This window comes from Balaenoptera physalus (genome assembly GCF_965194825.1).
Source record: "Balaenoptera physalus genome assembly, chromosome: 2".
In the NCBI taxonomy this organism is placed as follows: Eukaryota; Metazoa; Chordata; class Mammalia; order Artiodactyla; family Balaenopteridae; genus Balaenoptera; species Balaenoptera physalus.
The window spans coordinates 109330493-109356735 of record NC_138883.1 but is presented as its reverse complement, the minus strand read 5'-3'; the positions used below and the strand labels follow the sequence as shown (position 1 = coordinate 109356735).

General features: G+C 39.0%; 1 protein-coding gene across 6 annotated transcripts in view; it reads right to left on the bottom strand.

The window, feature by feature from the left end:
- TRIP4 (thyroid hormone receptor interactor 4) overlaps positions 1-26243 on the bottom strand; it is a 67516-nt gene that overhangs the window by 13896 nt on the left and 27377 nt on the right. For 4 of the 6 annotated variants that reach the window (XM_082446710.1, XM_082446709.1, XM_082446708.1 and 1 more), the window contains exons 9-12: positions 21578-21765; positions 18250-18374; positions 16630-16721; positions 789-891 (exon numbers count right to left, since the gene is read on the bottom strand). In XM_082446710.1, the coding sequence (XP_082302836.1) occupies positions 789-891; positions 16630-16721; positions 18250-18374; positions 21578-21765 (508 nt within the window). Of the gene's footprint in view, positions 1-788; positions 892-1636; positions 1753-16629; positions 16722-16743; positions 17058-18249; positions 18375-21577; positions 21766-26243 lie in introns of those variants that run through there. The other 2 variants (XR_014258825.1, XM_082446712.1) reach the window with 2 other exon arrangements.

The window sequence follows — 26243 nt, the reverse complement described above, 5'->3', positions numbered from 1 at the left end:
GCAAAGAGGACACCACTATATGTTTCTTGAGATTCCTTGGAAATAGAAGAGGCTGCTGTAGGAATAGACAGAGGAAGAGAAGTTGGGAGTTGAAGAAGAGCTGGAAGTTGAAAGAATAAACTCACAAGCACTTCCTAAGAAGTGAATATGCAGAGGGTACTATAATCACAAACACATAAAAGCAAACATTACAGAAAAGAAAACCATCAGGAGGTTTCAAAAAGAGGATGAAAAGCAAGAGGGCTAGAGCAGAGCTCTAGGAAGCAGTAATCAAGGGAATAGTGGGAAGTGGTACCTCCAAAATAGACATTCAAAAATAGACACTTAAAAAGTTAAGTCTTATTCTCAGATTGAATACTGAGGAACAATGGAAAAAAGACAATGTTGCCACTGGCACTGGCTTAATACTTCCTTTAATAAGAACAGTACAGTGGGGCAAACGTACTCTTTTGGCTGACAAATAGGATTTTAAAGTTAATGGGGTCCTAAATGGAAGTTTAGAGTGATTCACTCATATACCAATAATTGTGGATCGAGGTATATTTTGGAAAGGCTATACTGTAGTTAACCTAACATTAAAGTTATTGATAAATAGAATTTTTTTATTGAAGTATAGTTGATTAACAATGTTGTGTTAGTTTCAGGTATATGATAAGTAGAATTTTACTAATCCTCCAAATATTTGAGATGACATAGAACAGGGTAAAAAGAGAAAAAAATTTTTAAGTTAAACAAGTGAGATTCAAGACAAAAAGAAAAAAATTAGACCATCAAAGCTTGTGACTTACAGATTTTTGGACTTCCTTTAATAGGAAACTTCACAATCATTTCCTGGGGATTTGTGCAGATGAAAACAAATGGAGAATCAGATTCTTGACTCATGTCTGGATACTGTGAAATATAAAAATAAAAAGTTCAGGCTAGTTGGAACAAATTTTGAATTTCAAGGAGATCAAAGGATGTCCCAGAATCCACCTCAACATTCTGATAATAGTACTCTCCATTACACAGTCAGGTAAAGAGGATTGTGCTCAATAAGCAAGAACAAACCTTCAACTTTCCCCAGGCTTTAGCACAGTATTCTCATACAGTCTTTTGCCCACCATCTGTGACTTCCTATAATGGAAACAACTTCTTAAAAAAAGATGCCTGACATCTTCCCAGAGAATCAAAACTGACTAGTCTTTCAATATAAGTGACTGTGAGTTGGGAGATTCAGAGGTCTCCTTCAGGAACATCAGGCACCCCCAGGTTCAGCTCAAGTGAAACAGTGGAAGATTTAAGAAAAATAGAACATTTGTGGAAATTCTGCCAGAAACAATCAACAGAGCCCTTCTCTCACTAAAGGGAAGGAAGATGATTCACTCTGAAAGGTATGAACATGCCAAAGTTGTTTTGCGGGATGCATTCCAGACTCACTTAGGGTGAAAAGGTAATGGTAGAGCAATTCTGAAAATAATTTAGAAGCCTCCTTTGGATCTCATATCACAAAACAAATCTGTGTGAATACTTAGGACTTTTACTCTTTCTGCAAAGACAGACACAGAACATGGAGTAAGACTATCTGGCCACACAATCACAACTTAAGGAACAACTGAGGTTGGCAGTAAGTGCTCTCTAGCAATGCCCAACTGACCTGGTATTTCATTATTTCCTATCTTGGGATGTCTTGTGTTTAGCATGTTGGATAAATACGACTCAAAAGCTGACTATGGCTGTGGGTCAGACTTCATCACTGGAGGAGCCTTTCTCCTAGTAATTAAAAAGTATGAAATTATTTTCCACTCTTATTCACCTGTTAAGATGTGTCCTCTAAGACATGAAAGGCTTTAAAGTAAAAATGAGGCTTCAGTAAAATAAATAAGAAAATTCAAATGTCTCTGTAACTAGTGGAAGCATAAACAGGTAACTTCTTTACTGACTACTCTGTCCTAATGCTGTGAAGAAACAGAAGGGATTTACAGTGGCTTTTAGTCCTGCCCACATACCATGGGTTTCTGTGTGGGACAGGTGTGGCATGTACTTTGATAAAACATAGCTTAATATCAAGTATCAGCCACATTTATATTCACAGGCACTCACAATTATATTCACATGAACATTCAAAATGCTCATGGTAGAAAATAAAGACTAAAGATGGAAGGAGAAACTTTCTTCTTTCCTTATCCTTTGGATCTTTAGAATGCAAAGAAAAGCAGGGTCAGCTGTTACTGTTGAGGTGCTCTGGGACAAATAAAACCAGAGGCTGCCATCAATTTCTTTAAACCTAATTCTACAGAGGCCAGAGCAGCAACAGTCACCATTCACATCTCTTCGATTTTCCTGCTCTCTCTTCTCTGTGTCTTAGAGAGTGTCAAGGCAGAGGACAAACCTGCCAGGACTTCACAGCTCTGCTTTTCCAAAACGACAAGCCATTTCACTCCTCTTTCTTCCACATCAATAAATGTTCTCTCTCTACTGGATCAATCCCATTAACAAACATCCTTTCTATAATGTCTGCCGTAAAACAGAAACTCCCCAGACCCCACGTTCTCCTCCAGCTGCTGCTCCATTTCTCAGATTCCTTTCAAAACAAGATTCATTAAAAGATTATCTATACACTCTGCCTCAAATTCGTCTCCTTCTGTTTGTTCTTGAATTCACTATAGAGAGGCTTTCACTCCCATCACTCCACCAAAACTTCTTGTAAAGGTTATCGTTCACTTCCATGCTGCCAAATCAAACGATCAATTCTCAGTTCTCATCTTAACTGATTTATGTAGAACTTGACAGAATTCTCCTCTCCCTCTTTCTTGAGCACATTCCTCACTTTGCTTCCAGGATACAATTCTCCTTCCGATGTTGCTTCTTCACTGACTGCTCCTCATTTCCCCATCCTTTAAATGCTGGAGTACTTCAAGAGTCAAACCTCAGACCTCATCTCTCTCTACATTCACAACCTTGGCTATTTCCTTCAGTCTCAAAGTTAAAAAATAAGGTCCTGAATTTGTAACTAGGAGAGGTGATCAATGTTAACTAAACTTATTGTGGTAATCATTTTGCAATATATAGATCATATATCAAATCTTCATGTTGTACAACCTTAAACTAATACAATGTTATATGCAATTATATCACAATAAAACAGGAAAAAAATAAGGTCCTGTAAATATAAATCAATACCACAATGAGATACCACTTTACTCTCACTAGGATGACTTATTATAAAACCAAACGAAAATAAAAAACAGGAAAAATAACAAGCATGGGTAAGGATGTGAAGAAACTGGAACCCTCATGCATTGCTGGTGTGAATGTAAAACGGTGCAGTTGCTGTGAAAAACAGTTTGGTGGTTCTTTTAAAAGTTAACCGTAAAAAAAAAAAAAAAAAAAAAAAGTTAACCGTAGAATGACCGTATGATCCAGCAATTCTACTTCTAGGTATATACTCAAAAGAACTGAAAGTAGGGATTCAGATATTTGTACACCAATGTTCACTGCAGCATTATTCACAATAGCCAATGGTTTCCACAATCCAAATGTCTAACGATAGATAAATGGATAAACAAAATATGGCATATACATACAATGGAATATTATTATGCCTTAAAAAGGAATGAAATTCTGATACATGCTACAACATGAATGAACCTAGAAAAATTATGCTAAGTGAAATAAACCATACACAAAAGGACAAATATTATACGAATCTACTTATGTGAGATACTTAGAATAGACAAATTCGGGAATTCCCTGGTGGTCCAGTGGTTAGGACTTGGTGCTTTCACTGCCAGGGCTGGTGTACTATCCCAGGTCGGAGAACTAAGATCCCACAAGCAAAAAAAGATAAATTCATACAGAAAGGAAGTATAATAGAGGTTACTAGGGGCTGGGGGAAGGAGGAAAGAGGAGTTAGTATTCACTGGGTACAAAGTTTCTGTTTGAGATGATGAAAACTTCTGGAGATGGACGGTTGCACAACACTGTGAATATACTTAATACGCCTGAATTGTGCAGTTAAAAATAGTTTAAACGGTAAGTTTATGCTATGTATATTTACTACAATAAAAATAAAATAAAATAAAAAATCAAGGTCCTGGGTTTCCTTTCCAAACCTGCCCCTCTCTTAGTCATACCCCTTTAAAATAAATAGCTATTCCATCTTTCTAGTTGTTCACGTCAAAAACCCCACAACCAACCCGCTGGGAAATCCTGTTAGCTCTACCTTCGAAAGATACCCAATAACTCACCACTTCTTAAGACCTCCATTGCTACTTCCCTGGTCCAGGCCATCACAATGTCTCCCTGGATTACCACAATAATTTCCTAATTGGTTTCTCTGTTTCTGCCCTTAACCTCCCTCTTGCCTATTCTCAACACAGCAGCCTGAGCTATTTTTTAAAAATATATCGGATCATGTCACTCCCCTGTTTAAAACTCTCCAATGGCTTTTCATCAGTCAGAATAAAAGACTAAGTCCTCACTATGACCTACAGGTCCCTAGACAATCTGGCCCCCATTTCCTCTCTGATGCCTTCTCCTACTACTCTCCCCACTTTCCACTCCAAGCACACAGGCTTCCTTGTTCCTGCCTCTGGATGTTTGTACTTGCTTACCTCTCTTCCTGGGATGCTTTCCCTGCTAGGTATCTACATGGTTTCCTCTCTCTTTCTTCAGGACTTTGTTTATATGTCAACTTCGTAGTGGGTCTTCTGGCACTCTTAACCCCCATCTCCTACCTTATTTTTTTTCTACAGCACTTACCATCATCTGATACTATGTAATTCACTTACTTAAATTTTTAAATTTGGACTTTCCTTACTAGGATAAAAGCTCCACAAAGGCAGGGATCTTTTGTCTGTTTCGTTTACTCCTCAGCACCTAGAATCATGCCTGGCACATAGTAGGCAATCAATAAATATTTGTTGGATGAAAGAACAAAAAAATTTACCAACTTGTGCTTTTAAGTTATCTTAACCATGCTAAATATGCACATGCTGGGAACTGGACACTCTTAGGACTAAACTCTAGATAAAAGCAGGTGCTACTCTGTAACCTGTTATCCCTCAAGCTAAATTAGAACTTTTGTGTCTTGGCAAATGGCCAGTAAGGCCCTATGTTTAATGAAAACTACCCTGACATATATTAACAGAGTAAAGAAATGTCAAATAATGGGAAAAAATGATGGATAAATGAAATTATAGAACAAGAGGTTCCTTGGACCCATTCATGCCTTACAATAAAAACTAAAATCAACTTTCCCAGCTGAATCTAAATGCAAGTTTCATGTGAATATTCCTTTTCCCAAGGTCTATCACTAAACTTCAGGAGGCTTACAAGAAACAGAGCTGAAGTGCAAAGAAGCCTACAGGAATAAAGAAAAGTAAGGCCTATGTGTTGGGAGAAGGGATTATTTTTCACGGTAAAATGCATTAAAGCAAAGTCAGCTTGGCAGAGCCTCAGCACCTGCAAAAAAGTATAATCTCTGCAACTGGGTCTTAGACATGACAGACCACATTAAACACCAACAAGACTTACAAGAAAGGGATTTTTGGTTTGAAAGTCAAAAGACTAAAATGCAGCTGACTCAAAGAAAGAGTAAATTAAGAAAAAGGAGGGTCATATTTGTGAAGAACGTGAATAAACTCTCGATGTCATATCCAATTTAGAGAGGATGCTAGACTAAGGGTCACTGAGATGGCACAACAGATAGGATAGGGAATGTGGGTTATAAGACCAAGCAACTCAAAGCAACCATTTAAATTCAGTAATAGACTCCTCAGGACACTGCTGTTCTTGCCTTCAATAACATGACTCCTGGGCTTCCCTGGTGGCGCAGTGGTTGAGAATCCGCTTGCCAATGCAGGGGACACGGGTTCGAGCCCTGGTCTGGGAAGATCCCACATGCCGCGGAGCAACTAGGCCCGTGAGCCACAATTACTGAGCCTGCGCGTCTGGAGCCTGTGCTCCGCAACAAGAGAGGCCGCGACAGTGAGAGGCCCGCGCACCGTGATGAAGAGTGGCCCCCGCTTGCCACAATTAGAGAAAGCCCTCGCACAGAAACGAAGACCCAACACAGCCATAAATAAATAAATAAATAAATAAAATAAAAATTAAAAAAAAAAAAAAATTAACATGACTCCTATCACCTGGTTTCCAGCCTGACGATTGCGGGAGGTGGGCCTACTCTTCTTTCATGCCTCATAAGTTTCATAGCTGTCTAACACAACAGATAATTAACTACTAAACAGCCATTTTCTTCTTCAATCCAGAGGGAAATTGTTCACCAGTCATCTAGAAAACATTTCTCTTGCCATTTTCATAAGAGAAAAAAAAAGTTTAGTGGTTTTTGGCAACCACTACTGACTCAGAGCCAAGTGGGCATTTTCACCAACTCCACAAGCCTCCATTTAATCCTCGTACTGAAATGATCAGAAAGTCCTAAATGATGTCACTCTTCCCAACAAATCCCCAGATGACTTATATGTAAATCTTACACCTGTCTCCAGAGGACTAACAGCTAAAGCAAGCATTTAAGAAGAAACTCATTGACAAAGAACATATATTTGCTGTCGGTTTTCTTGGTCTGAACTTTGAGGAACTAGATAGGACATGAAATCAGGCTCTGAAATCTAGTTAGCTGAAAACCAACTCCAAGAAGATTGAGGTGATAATACTCAGAAAGAGAGAAGGAACTGAGTATGATAAAAAGGCCACAAGCACAACAGATCCAAAGAAGCATATCCTGAAAGCAACTGCGTTCTCTGATAAATAGTTCTCATTAAAAAAAAACATAGTTCTCATTTTCCTTCAAAGCAATTCAAGGTGTTTACAGGATAACTAGTACCTTGGGCCCCACTATACTGGAGGATAAGAGTTTTCTCACATCAGAGTTAACATATTGATCATGATACTTTGATGAGATGACTACTGCATATTTGACTGGAGTTGGATAAAGATCATGCCAATTGGCCCTAAGTGGGATAGCTGAACTCATGTACCAGTACCCAGTGCAAATTATGTGCCTAGTAGCAAATACAGAGGGTTCCAGCTCAATGCTACAGAGACCATCCATATTTGCTCCAGGTAAGAGGAATAAGGGATAAGCAAGATGCAGCTTTTGGGTCTTCCAGACACTTGTGGAAGGTGAGCTGGTTGAAGCCACACAGCATTGGTATCTTGGTCCCAGTGTGACTTTCTGTGCCCTCGGGAATCTTATCTATACTGAAATCTCCACACACAAAAGAACCCAAGAACTTATATTTTCTCTAAAATTAACCTCATAGATTTTCTGCCCTGATTCTTCAAGACCTAAGTGGGAATCACCCATTCATGACAATTATTTTTGTGGTTTTTTGTCGTTGTTGTTGTTTTTTCATGACAATTTTTTTTGGTCTTAATTTGCATATAGCAGGCTTTCACTCCAACTTAAACTAGTAAGAACCAAAAGAAAATTGCTCTTAATTAAAGATGCTACATTGTAAGGTCCTTAACCATTCAAATCTACCCTAATATCTCAGAATGCTAAGACTCCTCTTGTGTTAAGTGCTCTGCCAATTTTAGATTTTTATCTCCCAATGGCTCGTCTGACTCAACTGAGAACAACTACTGAGGGAGAGCTCAGCGAATCCTTTGACACGAGTTAACATATCAAGGTAAGATCATTATCAAGTAATATAGTGTTATTAACAGCAACAATATCTCTTTATCAAATAACATGTGTTTTAGAACAAAACAGATTAAAATATTTTTAAAAGTCCAAATGGAAAATCATAGAAAAACTGATTTTTGTATGGTGATCACATACTACAGAACATCTCTCCTTTACTGCTACAATACAGGCTTCCTTTGCCACACAGCTCCTTTATTTTAAAAAGTCATTTTCCTTAAAAGAAAATTCTCTTCTTATGTATACCCCATCTAGACTAATGGTACTACCATTTAGCCCCTCACCACAGCCAGAAACCAAAGTTTATCTTAGACTTCTTTCTCTCACCCTTCACATCCAATCAAATCACCAAGTCCTATAGACTTTATCTCCTAAACATTTCAAACATCTGTTCCTTTCTTTCCAACTCAACTGCCAGAGCATTGTTGCTGGCCTCCATCATGCCTCCACCTGGACAATCATGATAATTTCCTAACTCATCTACTTGTTTTCAGGCTTGCCTCATCCAGTCCATCTTTCCTGCTGCTGCCAGAACAATCTTTCTAAAATGTACATCTTATTATCTTATTACATCACTTACATGGTTGCTTTCAGAATACAAGTCAAATTCTTTAACATAGCATTTAAGGCTTTTCATATATCAACCAGTGCCTGCCCCTCAATTTATTGTCACCACCGTTAAGTGAACACCTACTAAGTGCCAAGCTATATGCTAGGACACTGGAGACAACAAGGTGAGCTGACACAGATGGTGACCTAAAGGAACTACATGTGAACATATAATTACCAAAAAGAAAAAAAAAAAAGGTTAAAAATGTAAAAAGAAATATGAACACAGTAGCCCAGAGAAGGAAGTGATTAATCCTGTCAGGGAGGAAATGGGTTGAGGTCAGAGAAGACTCTACAGGAGACAGGGACACCTGAGCTCTTTCAAAGAATGAATAGAACTCTCATGGGGGACAAAAGCATGGAGACATAGGAAGGTATATCCAACCTGGATGACAAGTGTCTAGTCACTAGACTTCCCACCTTCAGTCTCTTCACTGCAATCCATCTTCCACATTGCTGCCAGATTCATTTTCTGGCTCCGATGACCTTCAAAACACCCCTACCCAATCCCACAACGGACTAGAGAAAGAAGTCTTACCTCTGTAGCCTATCACTCAAAGCTATCTACCATCTGACCACAACATACCTTTCCATTCAACAAAGTGGTTTGCTATTATTCTCCATACAGGCCCATGACTTTCTACCTCACATTACTCCCTCTCCCTTAGAATATGCTTTCCTACCATGGAAGGAGGAAGACTTGAACAGCAACCCCAATTCTACCATTTACTGACTGACAGTACGCAAGTTATCTTAACTCTGAGTCTTAAGTTCTCTTATCTCTAAAAGAGGAGTAATGATACCTTGCTTGGTATCAAGTTGTTGTGAGGATTAGAAAATAACATATGTAATAGGTCTGGCACATAATAACTGATCAAAAAGTGATAGATTTTATCATTAATACGCTTCAAGGCTAATTCAAAAGCCACATTCCTAAGATGTTCAACATTGCTAATTATTAGAGAAATGCAAATCACAACTACAATGAACTACCACCTCACACCAGTCAGAATGGCCATCATTAAAAAGTCTACAAATAACAAATGCTGGAGAGGGTATGAAGAAAAAGGAACCCTCCTACACTGTTGGTGGGAATTTAAGTTGATGCAGCCACTATTCAAAACAGTATGAGGTTCCTCAGAAAACTAAAAACAGAATTACCATATGATTCAGCAATGCCACTCCTGGGCACGTACCTGGACAAAATCATAATTCAAAAAGATACATGCACTCCTATGTTCATAGCAGCACTATTTACAATAGCCAAGACGTGGAAACAACCTAAATGTCCACTGACAGATGAGTGGATAAAGAAGATGTGGTACATACATATTATACAACGGAGTACTACTCAGCCATAAAAAAGCAAAATAATGCCATTTGCAGCAACATGGATGCAACTAGAGATTATCATACTAAGTGAAGTAAGTCAGAAAGAGAAAGACAAATACCGTATGATATCACTTTTATGTGGAATCTAAAATATGGCACAAGTGAACCTACCTACGAAACAGAAACAGACTCACAGACATAGAGAACAGACTTGTGGTTGCCAAGGGGGAGGATGGCTGGGGGACGGATGGACTGGGAGTTTGGGGTTAGTAGACACAAACTATTACATATATTGGGTTGGCCAAAAAGTTCGTTCGGGTCGTCCAGTGACATTGTACAAAAACCCGAACGAACTTTTTGGCCAAACCAATAGAATGAATAAACAACAAGGTCCTACTGTATAGCACAGGGAACTATATTCAATATCCTGGGATAAACCATAATGGAAAAGAATATAAAAAAGAATGGATATATGTGTATAACCGAGTCACTCTGCTATACAACCAAAATTAACACAACATTGTAAATCAACTATACTTCAATAAAAAAATAAATTTTAAAAAATATATAGGGACTTCCCTGGTGGCACAGTGGATAAGAAACTGCCTGCCAATGCAGAGGACACGGGTTCGAGCCCTGGTCCGAGAAGATCCCACATGCTGCGGAGCAACTAAGCCTGTGTGCCACAACTACTGAGCCTGCACTCTAGAGCCCGCAAGCCACAACTACTGAGCCGATGTGCCACCACTACTGAAGCCCACACGCCTAGAGCCCGTGCTCCACAACAAGAGAAGCCACTGCAATGAGAAGCCACCTTACCGCAGCTAGAGAAAGCCCATGCGCAGCAAGGAAGACCCATCGCAGCCTAAAATGAATAAACAAATTTAAAAAAAAGAATATATATATAAACGGCTAGTAAATATTTGAAGAGAAGATAAATGTCACCAATGATCAGGAAAATTAAATGAAAGTAACAAAATATGTTTTCACCACTTTATTAGCAGAAATTAAATTGATCATTATTATTATTATTAATTTTTTTTTTTTTTTGGCTGTGTTGGGTCTTTGTTGATGCACGCGGGCTAAGCAGCGAGTGGGGGCTACTCTTCGTTGCAGTGCCCGGACTTCTCATGGGGTGGCTTCTCCTGTTGCAGAGCACAGGCTCTAGGCACGCGGGCTTCAGTAGTTGTGGCACTCAGGCTCAGCAGTTGTGGCTCGCGGGCTCTAGAGCGCAGGCTCAGTAGTTGTGGCACACGGGCTTAGTTGCTCCGCGGCATGTGGGATCTTCCCGGAGCAGGGCTCGAACCTGTGTCCCCTGCATTGGCGGGTGGATTCTTAACCACTGCGTCACCAGGGAAGCCCTAAATTGATTATTAATAACCAGTTTTGGTCAGGGTATTGGTATAGGAAAGACTCACACCATCGGTGGAATTTTAAATTAGATCCCTCTTTAAGAATGGTAACTTACCAGTTTGTATCAAAGTTTAAATGTATGTATCTTAGACCCTTAAGTTCCACTTCTCAGAATCTATCCTGAAGAAATACTGAGTCCCCGTAGGGAAAACAAAAAAAAAAGCCACATTTTGAAGTCTTCCTCCCACCTGGAAGCAACCTTTCCCTCCTTTAAATTCCTCAGAGGCAGTCCTTACTTCTCTTAAGACAGTTATCTTTGCTTTTTATTTTGTATTTGGTTGTTTACAAATTTGGTTGTATACATATCTTATCTACCTAGTGGTCTTTCAAACATTCTGAGGACAGAACCCATGGCTGATTCACCTTTTTATTTCTCTTAGGTCTAAAACAATGTCTGATTTATGGTAGGCACTCAAGTGTTTACTGATCTATAAATAATTAAGAAAATCTTAAGAATTATAAGTTCATTTTCAGATGTAAAGCTAAACATTAAAGAATTTACATAAATGCACAAGAGTGTTAATATTCCCTTCTTCTCTTCAGGATAAGAAACAGAAAGCATGGGACTTCCCTGGTGGCACAATGAGAGCCTTCTCAAGCCACCGCAATGAGAAGCCTGCGCACCGCAACGAAGAGTAGCCCCCGCTCGCCGCAACTAGAGAAAGCCCGCATGCAGCGACAAAGACCCAATGCAGCCATATAAATAGATAAATACATTTTTTAAAAAATTTTAAAAAAAGAAACAGAAAGCATAATGCTTCCCGGATTATTTAAAAATGAGCATGGCTGTCCTCAACTCATCAAGTGGGCACTTGACACCCAGGTTGCAAACAACTCTAAAGACAGTCTGTTCTGACCTAGAAACTCAAGTAAATATTCCAGTCTTCGTGGGAATTCTGAAAATACATCCCCTGTCTCCCTCAAATGAGCTATGATGTTAAAGAACTGCTTAGGGTTGGGCTAGCTGTTGCAGACACACAGTTCCCCCCTTTGCTGGGTCTCAGATGCAGCCCTCACAATCCCTTAGGAATCATACATTTTAGGTCTATGAATTGGCAGGTTTTCTTAGTAAAACAGAGAGGACGTTTTCACATAATTTAAAAGAGAATTTGGGGACTCTGCATTTTTCAACGCCAATGCCTGGTTTGAATACTGACTATTATTTCCTTCATTCTCTAATTTCTCATCTCTCAGACAATCCTTTGGTGATAGAAACCGATGATTTCCACACATAAAGTGATATAAACAATCTTCCTGAAGATCTGTATCGCATGGATACTCATATAAAAAGGAACAAGTAATACTCTCTTCCCCACCGGAAGACAGTAATTCTTTTGCTGATGTCAATTTGTAGGCACCCAGCAGTAGAACTGCCTCAGCGTAATTCCTTAAATACAGGATCTTGGCTATTACAAAAGCCGTAAGATCAAATGGACTAAAAGGTCAGTAAGCTGGCAGGAGAAGAATGGATTCAGTACAAAAGAAGTAGAATAATCAATGACCTCAGAGATTTCAGACAAATCAGATTTTCTATTGAAGGCAGAGATATAAATAGCACAAACACAATACAGACACATAGAAACAAAAGCCACCAACTCAACTTTCTGTTTGACAACTTGTTAGGTCTAGAGAACTGTTCAAACCACAGCTGCTAATGGTTATGGATTTGGCAATCAAAATGTCTTTGTTAAAAAAAAGGTTTTAACTGCCTTACTATTGAGGTTACAAACCACAGCCTTGATGCATTGTTGCAGTCAACATCCTCCCTGCTGTTTTTGAGAGCTTACATCTGCTGCTGGCAGATAAAACCCTGGCAAGGCATGGGCTTCTTCCAGGGCAGTACAGGAGAAGTTTTAACTAGATGGCTCTCATCTACCTTTCTTTCCTGAGTTGAGCCTACAGCCTTTGCTGTATCATTCCTACCTTGTTTAGGTAGATCCCCTGCCATTACTCAGGAGGACTGATGGTCTAGCAGGATTTTTTTCTGGCACAAATCGGCCATGCCAGCCATACTACTTTTAGAAGATAAAAGGAAGATGAGTTCTTAGCTCAGGGGAAAGCACTTTAAGCACATATTTTTAAAGCCACTTACAGTGTGCTGCACTTGATTTTAAACAACCACTAATAAAACCTTTTCTGTTATTTTTTTTTTTAAGAAACTAAATGATCACACTATGCCAAAAAATAGTGAGGGCTTAGTATATTTTAACTTATCAAAGAAAGGCCAAGAATGAAAGGTCAAGAAGTAAATTACTGAGTTTCTTTGGGGAAGGAAAAAGTTAGGAACAAGATGGAGAATTAAAACATGGTTCCAAGTCACACAGGAGATTAGTTTCAGTTGAAATAAAAATTACTAGATCCACACTGGTTTTCAAAGAAAATACGGGACTTCCCTGGTAGTCCAGAGGTTAGGACTCCGCACTACCACTTCAGGAGGCTCGGGTTCGATCCCTGGTCAGGGAACTAAGATCCCGCAGGCCCCGCAGTGCAGCCAAAAAAGTTAAAAAAAAAAAAAAAAAAGGAAAATGCAATTCAGCTGGGTGACGAGGAATGAGTGTGAAGATGCAGAAAGAAGACGTAAGTCAGGAAACTGTTTAACTGTTTCCTGGATCATTCTCCCTCAGTGAACTGACCTATGAGGACAAAAAAACCCAAACATACTTAGGCTAGCACTTGCTAACTATGTATATACCACAAGATACCAGTATGCAAATATGTTGGTGGGGGCTGTTGTGGTCAGAAAGGTATGAGAACACTGCATATTACATCCACCAGATAAATCAGAGAATTGTATCAGAGTCAAAATGCACACCAGCACATTCAGGGCTCTGAGAAATTCTGCAGTGAACAAATTTGTTTAATCCAAATAAATTTTCCAAATGTGTGTGTCAACAGAAACCCCTCACCCCCCTTTCTTTCCAGAGAACACCTATGCCATGGAATAGTTTGGGGAATGCTAGTCTAGGGGTATTACTCCTAAACTCTCAACTCATTCTTGAAAAGACGAGAACAACATTGGCAAAACAGACTAAGCAATCACAATTCTTACATCACAGAACCCTAGCTCAGAGACAGGTAGATTACCAAAGGTGCTCGAGACATTTTCCAAAAGACAGCCAAATACCAAAGCTACGACCTTTAAATGTGGTAAGATCCTTACTCAATAAATAATCCCCAAATAGGGCTAATATCAATTCTGAATACATTCATGTGCTACTCTCAAACACAGAAAAGAAACAATGGGGAAAAGCCACAGAAAAGCTGACCATAGGGAAAATGGATATGGGACTCCTGTATGATGAAACCTCGTGGCTTTTGGCATTTTAGGATATTCTAATGTCATACACATCAGGGAAATTCATAGAGTTGCCAAGACCTCCATCTGGGAACATATGGGAGGATTCCTACACTTCTATGTGCTGCCCTCAGCATCCTCAGGATAAAAGACAGAATATAAGCTCAGGTAGGAGTATCATGCTGACCTGAAAGAGAGGTACCCTTGAGAAACCAAAAAGATTTGTTTTGTTAATTATATTTCTAATTCCCATAAGCCTTGTGGTACTCTATAGATTAGGATTACAGCCCCCTACCCTTCTCAACACAAATTTGTGGCAGAAAGAAGACTGGTTAACTGCCTAGAAATTGAATTCATTTGACCTTGTATCAAGTCGTGGTCTGCTTGATAAACAAATGAGAAAGTAAGGGAAGGCCCCTGGCCAAAACACCGCCCACACTGCCAGATGCTCCTCAGTTCTCTTTTAGAATGCAAATATCCTCATAAGAAAATATAATACATCAAGTGATACTAAGCTCTTCATGAGTCTCTAAAACTGTAAAGCCTACACCAATGTAAGGAATTTTTACAATTATTACTTCTAGAATGAAAAAAAGGGAGGAGAGGAAAGAAGACATTGAAAAAAATCAGCAAAAGGTCCATAGATAGATAGAACAGGCACAAGGTTGTGGAAAACAAAGGGCCTCCATGTATCTACACTTTTGCCTAGGTCTAGATCAGGTACTAAGAGCAGAACAAAAGGGTTGGAGTCAAAATTCACACTTTGTTATACGGCAGAAACTAACACACCATTGTAAAGCAATTATACTCCAATAAAGATGTTAAAAAAAAACACAAAATTCACACCAAAACGCGAGCACTGTACTCCTATACATAAAGTAATCAGAAAGGGGCTGAGGAGGCAATCCACAAGAAAATGAAAGACAGAAAACTAGAGGGACTTCCCTTGTGGTCCAGTGGTTAAGATTGTGCTCCCAGTGCAGATCCCTGGTCGGGGAACTAAGATCATGCATGCCGCACGGCGCGGCATAAAAAAAAAAAGAATAGAGACAGAAAACTAGAGGGATAATAATTACTGGCTAAAACCTGTGAGGAATGAACAGAGGGAGTGAGATGGATGGGAACAGTATTTTGTTTTGTTTTGTTTTTTTAAAGCAGACACTGGGACTTCCCTGGTGGCGCAGTGGTTAAGAATCCGCCTGCCAATGCAGGGGACACGGGTTCGAGCCCTGGTCCGGGAAGATCCCACATGCAGCGGAGCAACTAAGCCCGTGTGCCACAACTACTGAAGCCCGTGTGTCTAGAGCCCGTGCTAAGCAACAAGAGAAGCCAGTGCAACGAGAAGCCTGCGCACCGCAATGAAGAGTAGGCCCCGCTCACCGCAACTAGAGAAAGCCTGCGTGCAGCAACAAAGACCTAATGCAGCCAAAAATAAATAAATAAATAAATAAATAAATAAATAAATAAATAAATACACCTATTTAAAAAAAAAAGCAGACACTAATAGCAGTAATGAAAGGCACAGAAGAGTCTGCAAAGCAAAGAATTTACTGAGAAAATTAAGCTGAAGAATATGTTCTTAAGCACAGTGATGGAACCGCTATTGCGTAAAGTAACTGTTCAAAAAACAGGAAAACCATACTGTTAGGTAAGACTTTTTAGGCTTTAAGGATGGACTTTCCCACTTTGGATTCCTGCTAGACTAAACATAAGGTTCTAAATTTCAAGAATTTTCCAATTAAGCTAAAGTCCTTCAGCTCCCTCTGCTGTTCAAAAATGTACTCTAGTTACATCAGTTCAATCCTCAGTAATCAAAATAAATAAAAATACATACATACAATATGTACATACAAACACACACACACACCCAAAGCTGGCACGGTCCAGGCAATCAGAGTTCAAACATACTTGTCTTTCATGAATTCTCTGGTCTGGACCAAACGTTCCAGAGTAAGTAATAACAAATTCTACCATTCCCACTACCTAATTGAAATAATTCAAGGAATAACGCAGGATTTCTTTGCCAAGAGCAGAAGTTTTATTAAGGGATGAGGACTCTACACTATTAGCTGGATTGTGGCAATAGCTTTTTAGGCAGAAATGTATATGTACCAGTCCTCCACACACTAGGAACCAAAGCATCACTAAACTTTTTCCATTTCTCCCATGGTCTTTTCTCTCCCCAACATTCCCTCCTTAGAAGATTCTCCTCACATGTCTAAATTCAGTTTCTAGCTCCTTACTATATACAGGATACTCTGAGTTGAAGGACCTACAGGTCAGCTACTGTGGCAAACAAAGCATCTGTCCCAGAGAAATACTCTTTACTCACCTGATTCTTAAATTGCTTCTGGGACAAGCAGTCAGTTAGGTCCACACAGCCCAGAAGACAACCTGATGGATAGTCATTGGGAAATTCCACATCTAAATCGAGAATAACAGAAGGATTACATAAATTTCTTCTTTGTGATCCTGGAACTCACAAATCTGTCTTCAATTCTGAACAAATCGCTTTCTCTATTATCTATTTATGGACATAAGGAAAACAATGAGGCTTTTTACTTGGCACAACTGTTTGTATTTTAGCAAAACATTTAGTGAGTAGCTGGCTTAGTCCACTATCCACATCCTAAACTATAGGAAAAGAAGCCTCATACCATTGAAGTTCAAGGACCCCACAACTTCACTTGAAACAAATCAATTCCACTATACCCAACTGGATCAGACTAGAGTTTGGTGGTGACGGGTTCTGGAAACAAGCTTGAGGTGTCAAGAGAAAAACATAAAAATGCAGTTAAGAAACATAAGAATGTCAAAACATGAATTTTAAAGAACCCAGGGACTTCCCTGGCGGTCCAGTGGTTAAGACTCTGCACTTCCACTGCAGAGGGCGTGGGTTCGATCCCTGGTCAGGGAACTAAGATCCTGAATGCTGCAGGTGCACACCCCCCCAAATAATAATAATAATAAAAATAAAAATAGAGGCTTCCCTGGTGGCACAGTGGTTGGGAGTCTGCCTGCCAGTGCAGGGGACACGGGTTCGAGCCCTGCTCTGGGAGGATCCCACATGCCGCGGAGCAACTGGGTCCGTGGGCCACAATTAATGAGCCTGCGCGTCTGGAGCCTGTGCTCCGCAACAAGAGAGGCCATGATATTGAGAGGCCCGCGCACCGCGATGAGGAGTGGCCCCCGCTTGCCGCAACTGGAGAAAGCCCTCGCACAGAAACGGGGACCCAACACAGCCAAAAATAAATAAATAAATAAATTTTAAAAAATAAAAATAAATAAATAAATAAATAAATAAATAAAGAACCCAGTCATACCAGTCAAAACAGAAACGCATTTTTAAGGAAACATACACTTTTGATTCCTAAAGCTTGGTTTCTTAACTTTTAAAGGTGGTTCTGTAATTATCCTCTCACTTTACCTTCAAAACTACTGTATGGGCTGAATAAGAGGAAGGAAGCCAAGACATCCAAGGGTCAGAAGTGTTTTTTAGGATCCAAACTGAGTGTTTGGGGTGACTGTCAAAACTCACTGCTTAAGTCAACCAACTTTGATCTGTCCAAATCTGAGAGCAGATGTCTATTTGAGTCACTTCCAATAATAAAAAGTCTTATTTGTGGTTGTTCTTCCCAATCTAAAGATCCCAGAATTTATAGTAGTTATTTTACTCTCATAATAAAAAAAATGTAGAAAATTAAGACTAGTTGGTTGATTTCTGGTGTTGGGAACGGATATTTTTATTTGTACTGTTTGGTGAATTAATGTTTTGAACAGCTGTCCATGATTTGCTACTAAACAAACAAACAAACAAACACAAAGTTTAAAGTCCCTTTCAGCCAAAAAAACCCACAAAAAAGCCACAGGAAGAAGGAGGTGAAAGAAGATGAACATCAATGACTTCTCTCCACAAAGTAAGACTGAAATTAGAAGAATATATGGCCGTTACCTTTCCCACGAAGGAGAAGATATGTAGTCTGGAGTTCTGAAACTTCTTGAGGAGAGGGTCTTTTGGCTGTGGCTGCTATCCAAAGTCGTCCTCTATGTGGGGTGTACCAGCTTCTGCCCTCCACCCTTAAACAAATACAAATTTAGTAGAAAGAACCTAAATTTTAGTGTCTTGGAAGATCTCATAACGTACAGCAAATTATCCAGTTGAACCAAGAGATCTATAGATGATACCTCACCAAGAAGGGTATTTTTTGTAAAAAACATTTTTCCTACAATACCTTTCACTTGAGTATAAACCCTGTTCTCTACTTTTCCCTATCATCAGAACAAAGGCAATTCACCTCTCTCAGTTCCTATTTTTTACTTGATCTCTGTAACTCAGAAATGAAGCTTTCACTAGCCTTGGGACTTCCACAGTCCAAATCTTCTATTTTCAAGGCATCCAAGCTGTCCCACAAAAATGAAAATCCTTGCCTTTGAGTCATGAAAGATTTTGTTCATTGTTCTCCAACCTGACAGAAAAATCCTCACCCACACATAACTCCCCAAGAATAGTACTTTCATAATTACCATTTAATAGAATTTAAGTAAATAAAAATGTTTATCATCTTTACTCTAAATTGCAACCACATTCATTTATATTTTCTAAGTATTTTATAAAGGGTTATGTTTTTTGCAGATAATTAAACAATCCATTAGCTAGTCTGAAAGAATCTTTAAGTAGAATAACAAAATGCAATCAAGAGAATGTATTACTGCCTACTTTCCAAGGATTACAAAAAGATGTTTCTCCTTTAGTTCCCACAAAATGAAATAAAGTAGCTTGATGATATAACCCTATTATACTCGCCTTATAAGGGGAAATGGAATTTCTCATACCCTTAGTTTTCCAATATAGATGAATTGGAAGAGTACCAGGCACACAGTGGGTACTCAATAAATGAGGAATGAATCAATATATTTCTCCCTCTCCACCAAATGATCCACAGGGTTACTGGGAGAACGTTCTCACAAATATGGCAGAACCACCCACTTTCTTTCTGTGGGATTAGTGATTGTGGGCTGGGTGCTGTTCATCCTGTTCTTTTCAGTGAGAAAATCTGGATAACACAGATCCAAAACAGGACGAGAGAAAGGTAAACATTCTGATTCCCTCTGCAGAAAGCAAGCTGTTTAGTTTTCTACTTAGGAAAAGGAAGACACCTCAACTGCAGAGAACTGAGTGAGAGGAAGAGACATCTGAGGGCCCAGGTGCCCTGGAGCAGAAGCAGATTCACATGCACTTGTTGTAATGCCACTACGTACCTGGATTATGAAACACTTAGGAGCCACAGAAAGAAAGCCTGACCTTGAAGAGGGGAGAAAAATGGTAACACACCTTCACGAAGGAGGCAAATCTCAACTAACCATGGAAACCACCAAAGTAGAAATGATTGTTCCTAAATTCTGATAATAAATTTTCTTTCAGGAAATAGAGAAATGACTGAGGCTTACAAAGTAAGAGTGGAAAAAGCACTCTGAAAACCTGAACTCTAGTTCCATCTCTGCCATTAACTAGCTTTGTAATTCATAGCAAGCTCCTTTACCTTTGCCGGCTTAGGTGTTCAAGACTGTAATAATTCTCGTCTGATCTACTTCAATACAGCTACTGCTTTGAAAACTGTAAAATTCTATTTAAATATAAATACATAAGGCATTATTATTGTTATGAGTTAGGACCCTCCCAGGGATATAAAATTCTAAGAGATAAAATAAGAAGGAAAAAAGAGGTATCTGCATCCCCACATTCGTTGCAGCATTATTTACAATAGCCAAAACATGGAGACCATGTAAATGTCCATCAATGAATGGATGGATAAAGAAAATGGATGAAGATTATTCAGCCATAAAAGACAATGAAATCTTGCCATTTGCAGCAATATGGATCAACCTTGAAGTATTATGCTAAGTGAAGTAAGTCAGAGAAAGATAAATACTTTATGATCTTACATGTGGAATCTGAAAAAAACAAACTCATAAATATGGAGAACAGACTGGATGAAGGTAGTCAAAAGGTACAAACTTCTAATTATAAGATAAATAAATCCTGGGGATGTAATGTACAGCACGGTGAGTACAGTTAACGATAATGTATTGTATAGTTGTAAGTTGCTAAGAGAACAGATCTTAAAAGTTCTCATCACAAGAAACAAAAAATTTGTAACTATGCAAGGTGATGGATGTTAACCAAATTTATTGTGGTGATCATTTTGCAATATATACATATATATGTAATCATTATGTTGTACACCCCGACGATGTTATATATCAATTATATCTCAATAAAACTGAGAAAACAAGGGAAAACAAACATGTAATAATAAGTGAAAGAAGAAAAACATAAACGTAAATATATATTATGACCTCATTATGTAACAATTTGCACAGGAAAAAGAATATAAATAAATACTCCAAAATGCTAATGGTAGCTGTTTCTAGGTGGTGGAATTATAGATGATCTTTCTTTTTCTAGCTGCTTTTCTGTATTTATCAATTTTCTGTTTACATTTATAAAAGGAAAGAACTATTTTTTACAAGTTGAATTGAGAAGAAACATATGAAACCATGGAATGGTAAGCTATTACCATCACTAACATGTATAATGACTTAACTTTATAATACCTCTACTTATCCCTCACTACTTCCCCCACTTTTTGTAGAAAAGGAATTTGTGGTAAAATAGCTTCTCAATATGGTTACTCAGATTAAAAGATAGATGTACAGATAGAAAAACAAAATCACAGTTAGGCTGGTATCTTTAAAAAACTAATAAATAGGCATAAAAACTTTGTATTTCCAATAGGATCAAACCATTAAGGTTGCTGAGTGATATATTATTGTACAAAGGCAAAGTCAAGAGAAGTTTTCTCAATAGACTTCCTTCCAAAGATGAAAAAACTTATGTTCTATTCTTTATTATGACTAGGACCCTTAGTCCTTCTAACCTCAGTTTTTTTAAGCTATTCAGTAAAGAACAAGTCCATAACATGAATACATTGCTTAAAGTTCTACGTGCTGAAGAGTATTATAAATCATCGCTAGATTGGGAAGATGAATTCCAGTCCATAATTCTATATCAAGTTTATATAAAATCTTCCAAGATTCATTTCTGTCCTTACCTCTTTTTTTTTTTTTTTTCAAATTTAATTTTTTATTTTTTGGCTGCACCGCATGGCATGTGGGATCTTAGTTCCCTGGTCAGGGATCGAACCCACGCCCCCTGCAACAGAAGTGCGGAGTCTTAACCACTGGACCGCCAGGGAAGTCCCCCTCATTTCTGCCCTTACCTTTTAATCCCTCTGACAAGCAGAGAAGCCCAAGGCTGATGCATAGAGAGGCACCAGCCACCATCAAAGCCTTCCTGAAATTCTTGGTCCTGGATTCGAAACTGATGCCGACATGAGCTGAACTCTAGTCCTGATCCTGCTGAATGGAAAGCCTTCTTCTGTGAGGCTGCACCCGTCTGATCTATCCACTATACAGGAAAGAAACCAAACATATAATTTTGTCTGACAAGGGAAAAATCTGGGGTAGGTATACAAAATGAGATGAATTCTAACATTAATGAATCGTACTGGAAACATTCTCTTAGAAAAACGTATCCCATCTTTGTCTGAAACAGGGTCAAAAAAGGTACAGAAGGTATAAATTCAGTAGGAGTTCCAGGTATGATAACATGGTCCCATCTTAAAGGATAGTTAGATAATGTTGAATTCTCCACACACAGCTTCCTAATTCCAGCAACAGTACAACCATCAGACCAAATAATTGGCCTGTAATTATTTCCACTTTAAAATGATTAATGATCCGTATTGGACAATTTCCCTATATAATTCTATCAGCCAAATGAAGGTTCAACATTTTGGTCCATACATTCTTCATGTGCTTAAGGGACAGGGTCACATACTGTTACCATGATAAAGCCAAACAGATGCTTTCGGGGGGCAGCAGTTCTGACTATTGGATGCATGAAGTATTCTCTTATCCTGAAATGAACAACTTGTCCCCCAAAAGACAGGATGAAGCACTACTGAAACAAGGCTCCCATCATGTGAAGAGAACACAAAATTACAGGGTACAGATAATTACAGGAGACTAAAGAGTCTTGGCAGTAGTTCAGTCAGAGAATGACAAAGGGTAACATTTCTTCCAGAGCAAGAAGACTGAGTGCTCTGAAATTTATTTTAAAGAAAAAGGCTCTATTAGGGTGATGAGGTTTAGAGTTAGTTGTGTTAACTTTTTGATGTTTTATTTAATAATTTATAGGGAAAACAAAAATACTAGAATGGTAGTCTAGAGACTCTAAGCAATCATTTAACCCCTAAAGGTTTCAGTTTTCTCAAATGTAAAATGATGGAGTTGGACTAAATGAATCTCTAAGAATCTTTCTGCAATAAAATTTTATGACTGTAATCATTGTGTCATAGCTTAAAAACAACACACAAACATTTACTATTTAACTCAGTATATGTGAAAAGCATATAAAGTCGGGAGACATATAAAATACAAAAAAGATATGGTTCTTGCTTTCAAGGAACTTAACAATCCTACGAGAAGACAGACACATAAATAACTATCCAAAACATAAAGCAGATTTGAGTAAATACTACCCAGGGATTTAAGTCCTTAAGCGGGAACACAGAGGCAGAACTGATCCATTACAGGGGAAATAGGTGATTTCATAAAACTGTTGGTGTATGAACAATCCCGAGGCCCAAATTGTCTGTTCTATCTCTATTACAGTTCTTGTTTATACTACCTGTTTTTCTACTCCACAGCTACTTTCCTAACTTAATCTTACTGTCTTTCAAACACTATTTTAGAGCCTGCTAACTAGTCTCATCTCCATTTTTAGCCTCTAAGTAACTCTCTACCGCCTTACTAACTGCAACACTAAATTGGGCCCTCATCATCTTCCCACTGTGCTACCGCAATAACCTGTTTTTTGGTAGCGTGGCATGTGCGATCTTAGTTCCCCGACCAGGGATCAAACCTGCGCCCACTGCACTGGAAGCGTGGATTCTTAACCACTGGACCACCAGGGAAGTCCCTACTGCAATAATCTTTCTAGCAATTTCCCTGCTTCTGTCTTAGTCTTCCCTCTAATCCATTCTCTACATAGGCATGGAAGTCATGCCAACTGTCTGCTAAAGTTCTTCAAGGACTCTTCCTTGCCTACTGTAGAATAAAACTAAACTCCTTAGCATGAGACGTAAGGACTTTCATGGTAAGATGTTACCTGCTATACTGGGTTGAGTAGCATCCGTCCCAAATTTTTGTCCTCCCAGAACCTGTGAAATTGACCTTATTTGGAAACAGATATAATCAAGGTAAGATAAAGTCATACTGGATTAGGGTGGACCCCAATCCAGTGACTGATATCCGTATAAAAGGAGAAAACACACAGAGACAAAGACATGCAGGGAAAAAGTCCATGTAAAGACAAAGGCAGAGTAAAGTGACGCAGCTATAAACCAAGGGATGCCTGGGGCCACCAGAACCTCAAAGAGGCAAGGAAGCGCTCTCCCATAGACATTTGGAGGGAGCATGGCCCTGCCAACACCTTGATTTCAGTGTTGAGAACTGTGAGAGAATAAATTTGTTGTCTTAAGCCAACCAGCTGTGGTATTTTGTTATGGCTGCCCTAGGAAACTAATACACTTACTAGCGCAGTTTAATTTCTAACAGTACTTAATTACTTGTGGTTCTCCCAACCTACAGTGCTCTCAAGCTGCTGAGCCTTTCTACATGTTATACCACCTACCTAGAATTCCCTCCCCAAATTTGTCTGCTTGGAAATTCCTATTCATCCCTTAAGTCTCCTCTCAAAAACCATTTCTTCTGTGACTCCTCTGTGAGTTTATAATCTCTCTCCTAAACTCCTGCTGTATCCATGACATGTGTCTATCATAGCAATTATCTTAAGGAACTGAAATTCTTTGTATTCAAACACATCTTCCCACTAAATTTGAAGTCCTTAAAAACTTCAAGGGCTCTTACCTTTTAATTTCCCAGCACCTAGCAAAGAACCTGGCATGTATACAGTGTTGAATGAGTATCTCCAGTTAAACTCTTTAAAGCACTGTTCTGATTGCATCTCTCTGCTCAAGAACAGTCTATGATTCACATTTATTTACAAAATAAAAATGTGAAAACTTCCTAGCTAAACACTTAACTCTTTAGTGATCTGACTCCACCTACCTAACTACTCCATTTCTCATGATAATCCCTTTTAAAAATATTTATTTATTTAATTAATTTATTTTGAACTTTAAAGATCAGATTTGTTTGGAGAAAACAAAAAAACCCACAACCTAAAGGATGGAATTTTACATCTCAAGACCTCTCCCAGGTATGAAGTCTATAGATTACAAATCATTTTCGTAGAAGATATTTTTGTACAAATTTTACATGTATTGAGGAGCGGGTCATAAATCCCTGTTTGTTTTAACAGGGTGGCAGGGTAGAGGAATGGGGGAAAAAACAGCTTTTTTGGACACATCTATTTGGAAGGAGCAGACATGAAGAGAGCAAACCCTACTTTTTCATCATCTATAGCAAATGGTTTTAAAAAAATACCCTCTCAACCTTGGGTATCTCTAAAAGCCACTTCCTAGCTACTAGGCACTCCAAGCCAATTATTTAAAGTTACTTCACTTGGTATGTCTTTTATGTCCACTGGGTAAATGATTATTATGCTCACTGCTGCAGCACTCATAAACCAACACCCCTGCATGGCTGGACAGGGTCTAACCTAGGACTGATGCGAGAAGAGACCAAGATGTCTTTTCTCTGCAGGTACCAATATTGCCCGTAAGGACACCATCTGTTGAGCTGACAGTACCAAGGTGCACATAAAAGCAGGCAAGTAAAGATACTGTGTTGCAAGAGAAGCCAGGACCTTGTGAAATTGTTCTTCTCCATTATCATTTATTCTCTCAAGGGATGCTAAAAAAAAACAGAACCAAAAACACCACACATTGGTGTAGGCCACATTATAAATCCAAACATTGGTGTGGGATTTCACTTGGAGATAAGGAAACTTTTGTTTTTTAAAAAGCCCCCCAAACCCCAATCAAGGTTGTAAGAAAGGTTCCCAATTTAACCAACCTCGCTCACCACCTAAGACTGGTAATACTAAAGTTTTCTGAGGTGTAAAAGGGGTCAAAGCAGCAGGAGCATGAATGGCTGGAGGGAAGGAGTGAGTGCCAAAACATGAAGGAGCCAAGATTTGCTTGAGAAAAAGCAATGATGATTCCTCATTGAACAGCTCCCAGGGGCTCTAGAGAATGCTTAGGAGGTCAAGTATGTGACTTAAGTAGAAGCTGCCTGTGGGAAGGTAACAGGAAAGAGTAGCATGAGGAACATAAGACGATGACAAGAGTCTAAATTTTTAAAGCTTCAAGATTTCAACAGAATATGGATATATTTGAACTTCCAGAAGGGATAGTGTTTAAGAAAGGGTGAAACCAGGACACATAAAAGACCTGGGAATTCCCACAACCCCTAAGTGCTTCCTGCTCCAGGAGGTAAACGATTATGTGTTCACTGGAGGTCATACCATTTTCCCTATTACTGGTGCAAAATAATGCATCAAATCCCCAAGCTACTTTTCAAACCACGATTTCCCCATTCATTTAGGTCACCAAACAGTCCTATTCTTCAGTGGTCTGTAGACTCACTCCCACCTACCCCCCTGGGGGGTACAAATGAAGGAACTCCCCCATAGGCTGGCCCCAGTAACTCAGAATTAAATGAGAGGAGGGGCTGGCAGCCTCCTGGAGACTAAAACAACATCAGAGACTAAACCTACCTTGCCGAGGATGGAGAATTTATTCAGATAATGTTTGAGAATTCATGTATGCCACACTGGATAATAAGAATTAGAGGTAGAAACCTCACACTCTTCCTTATACCTGCCTGCTGCCCAACCAGATTCCAGACACTGCATCA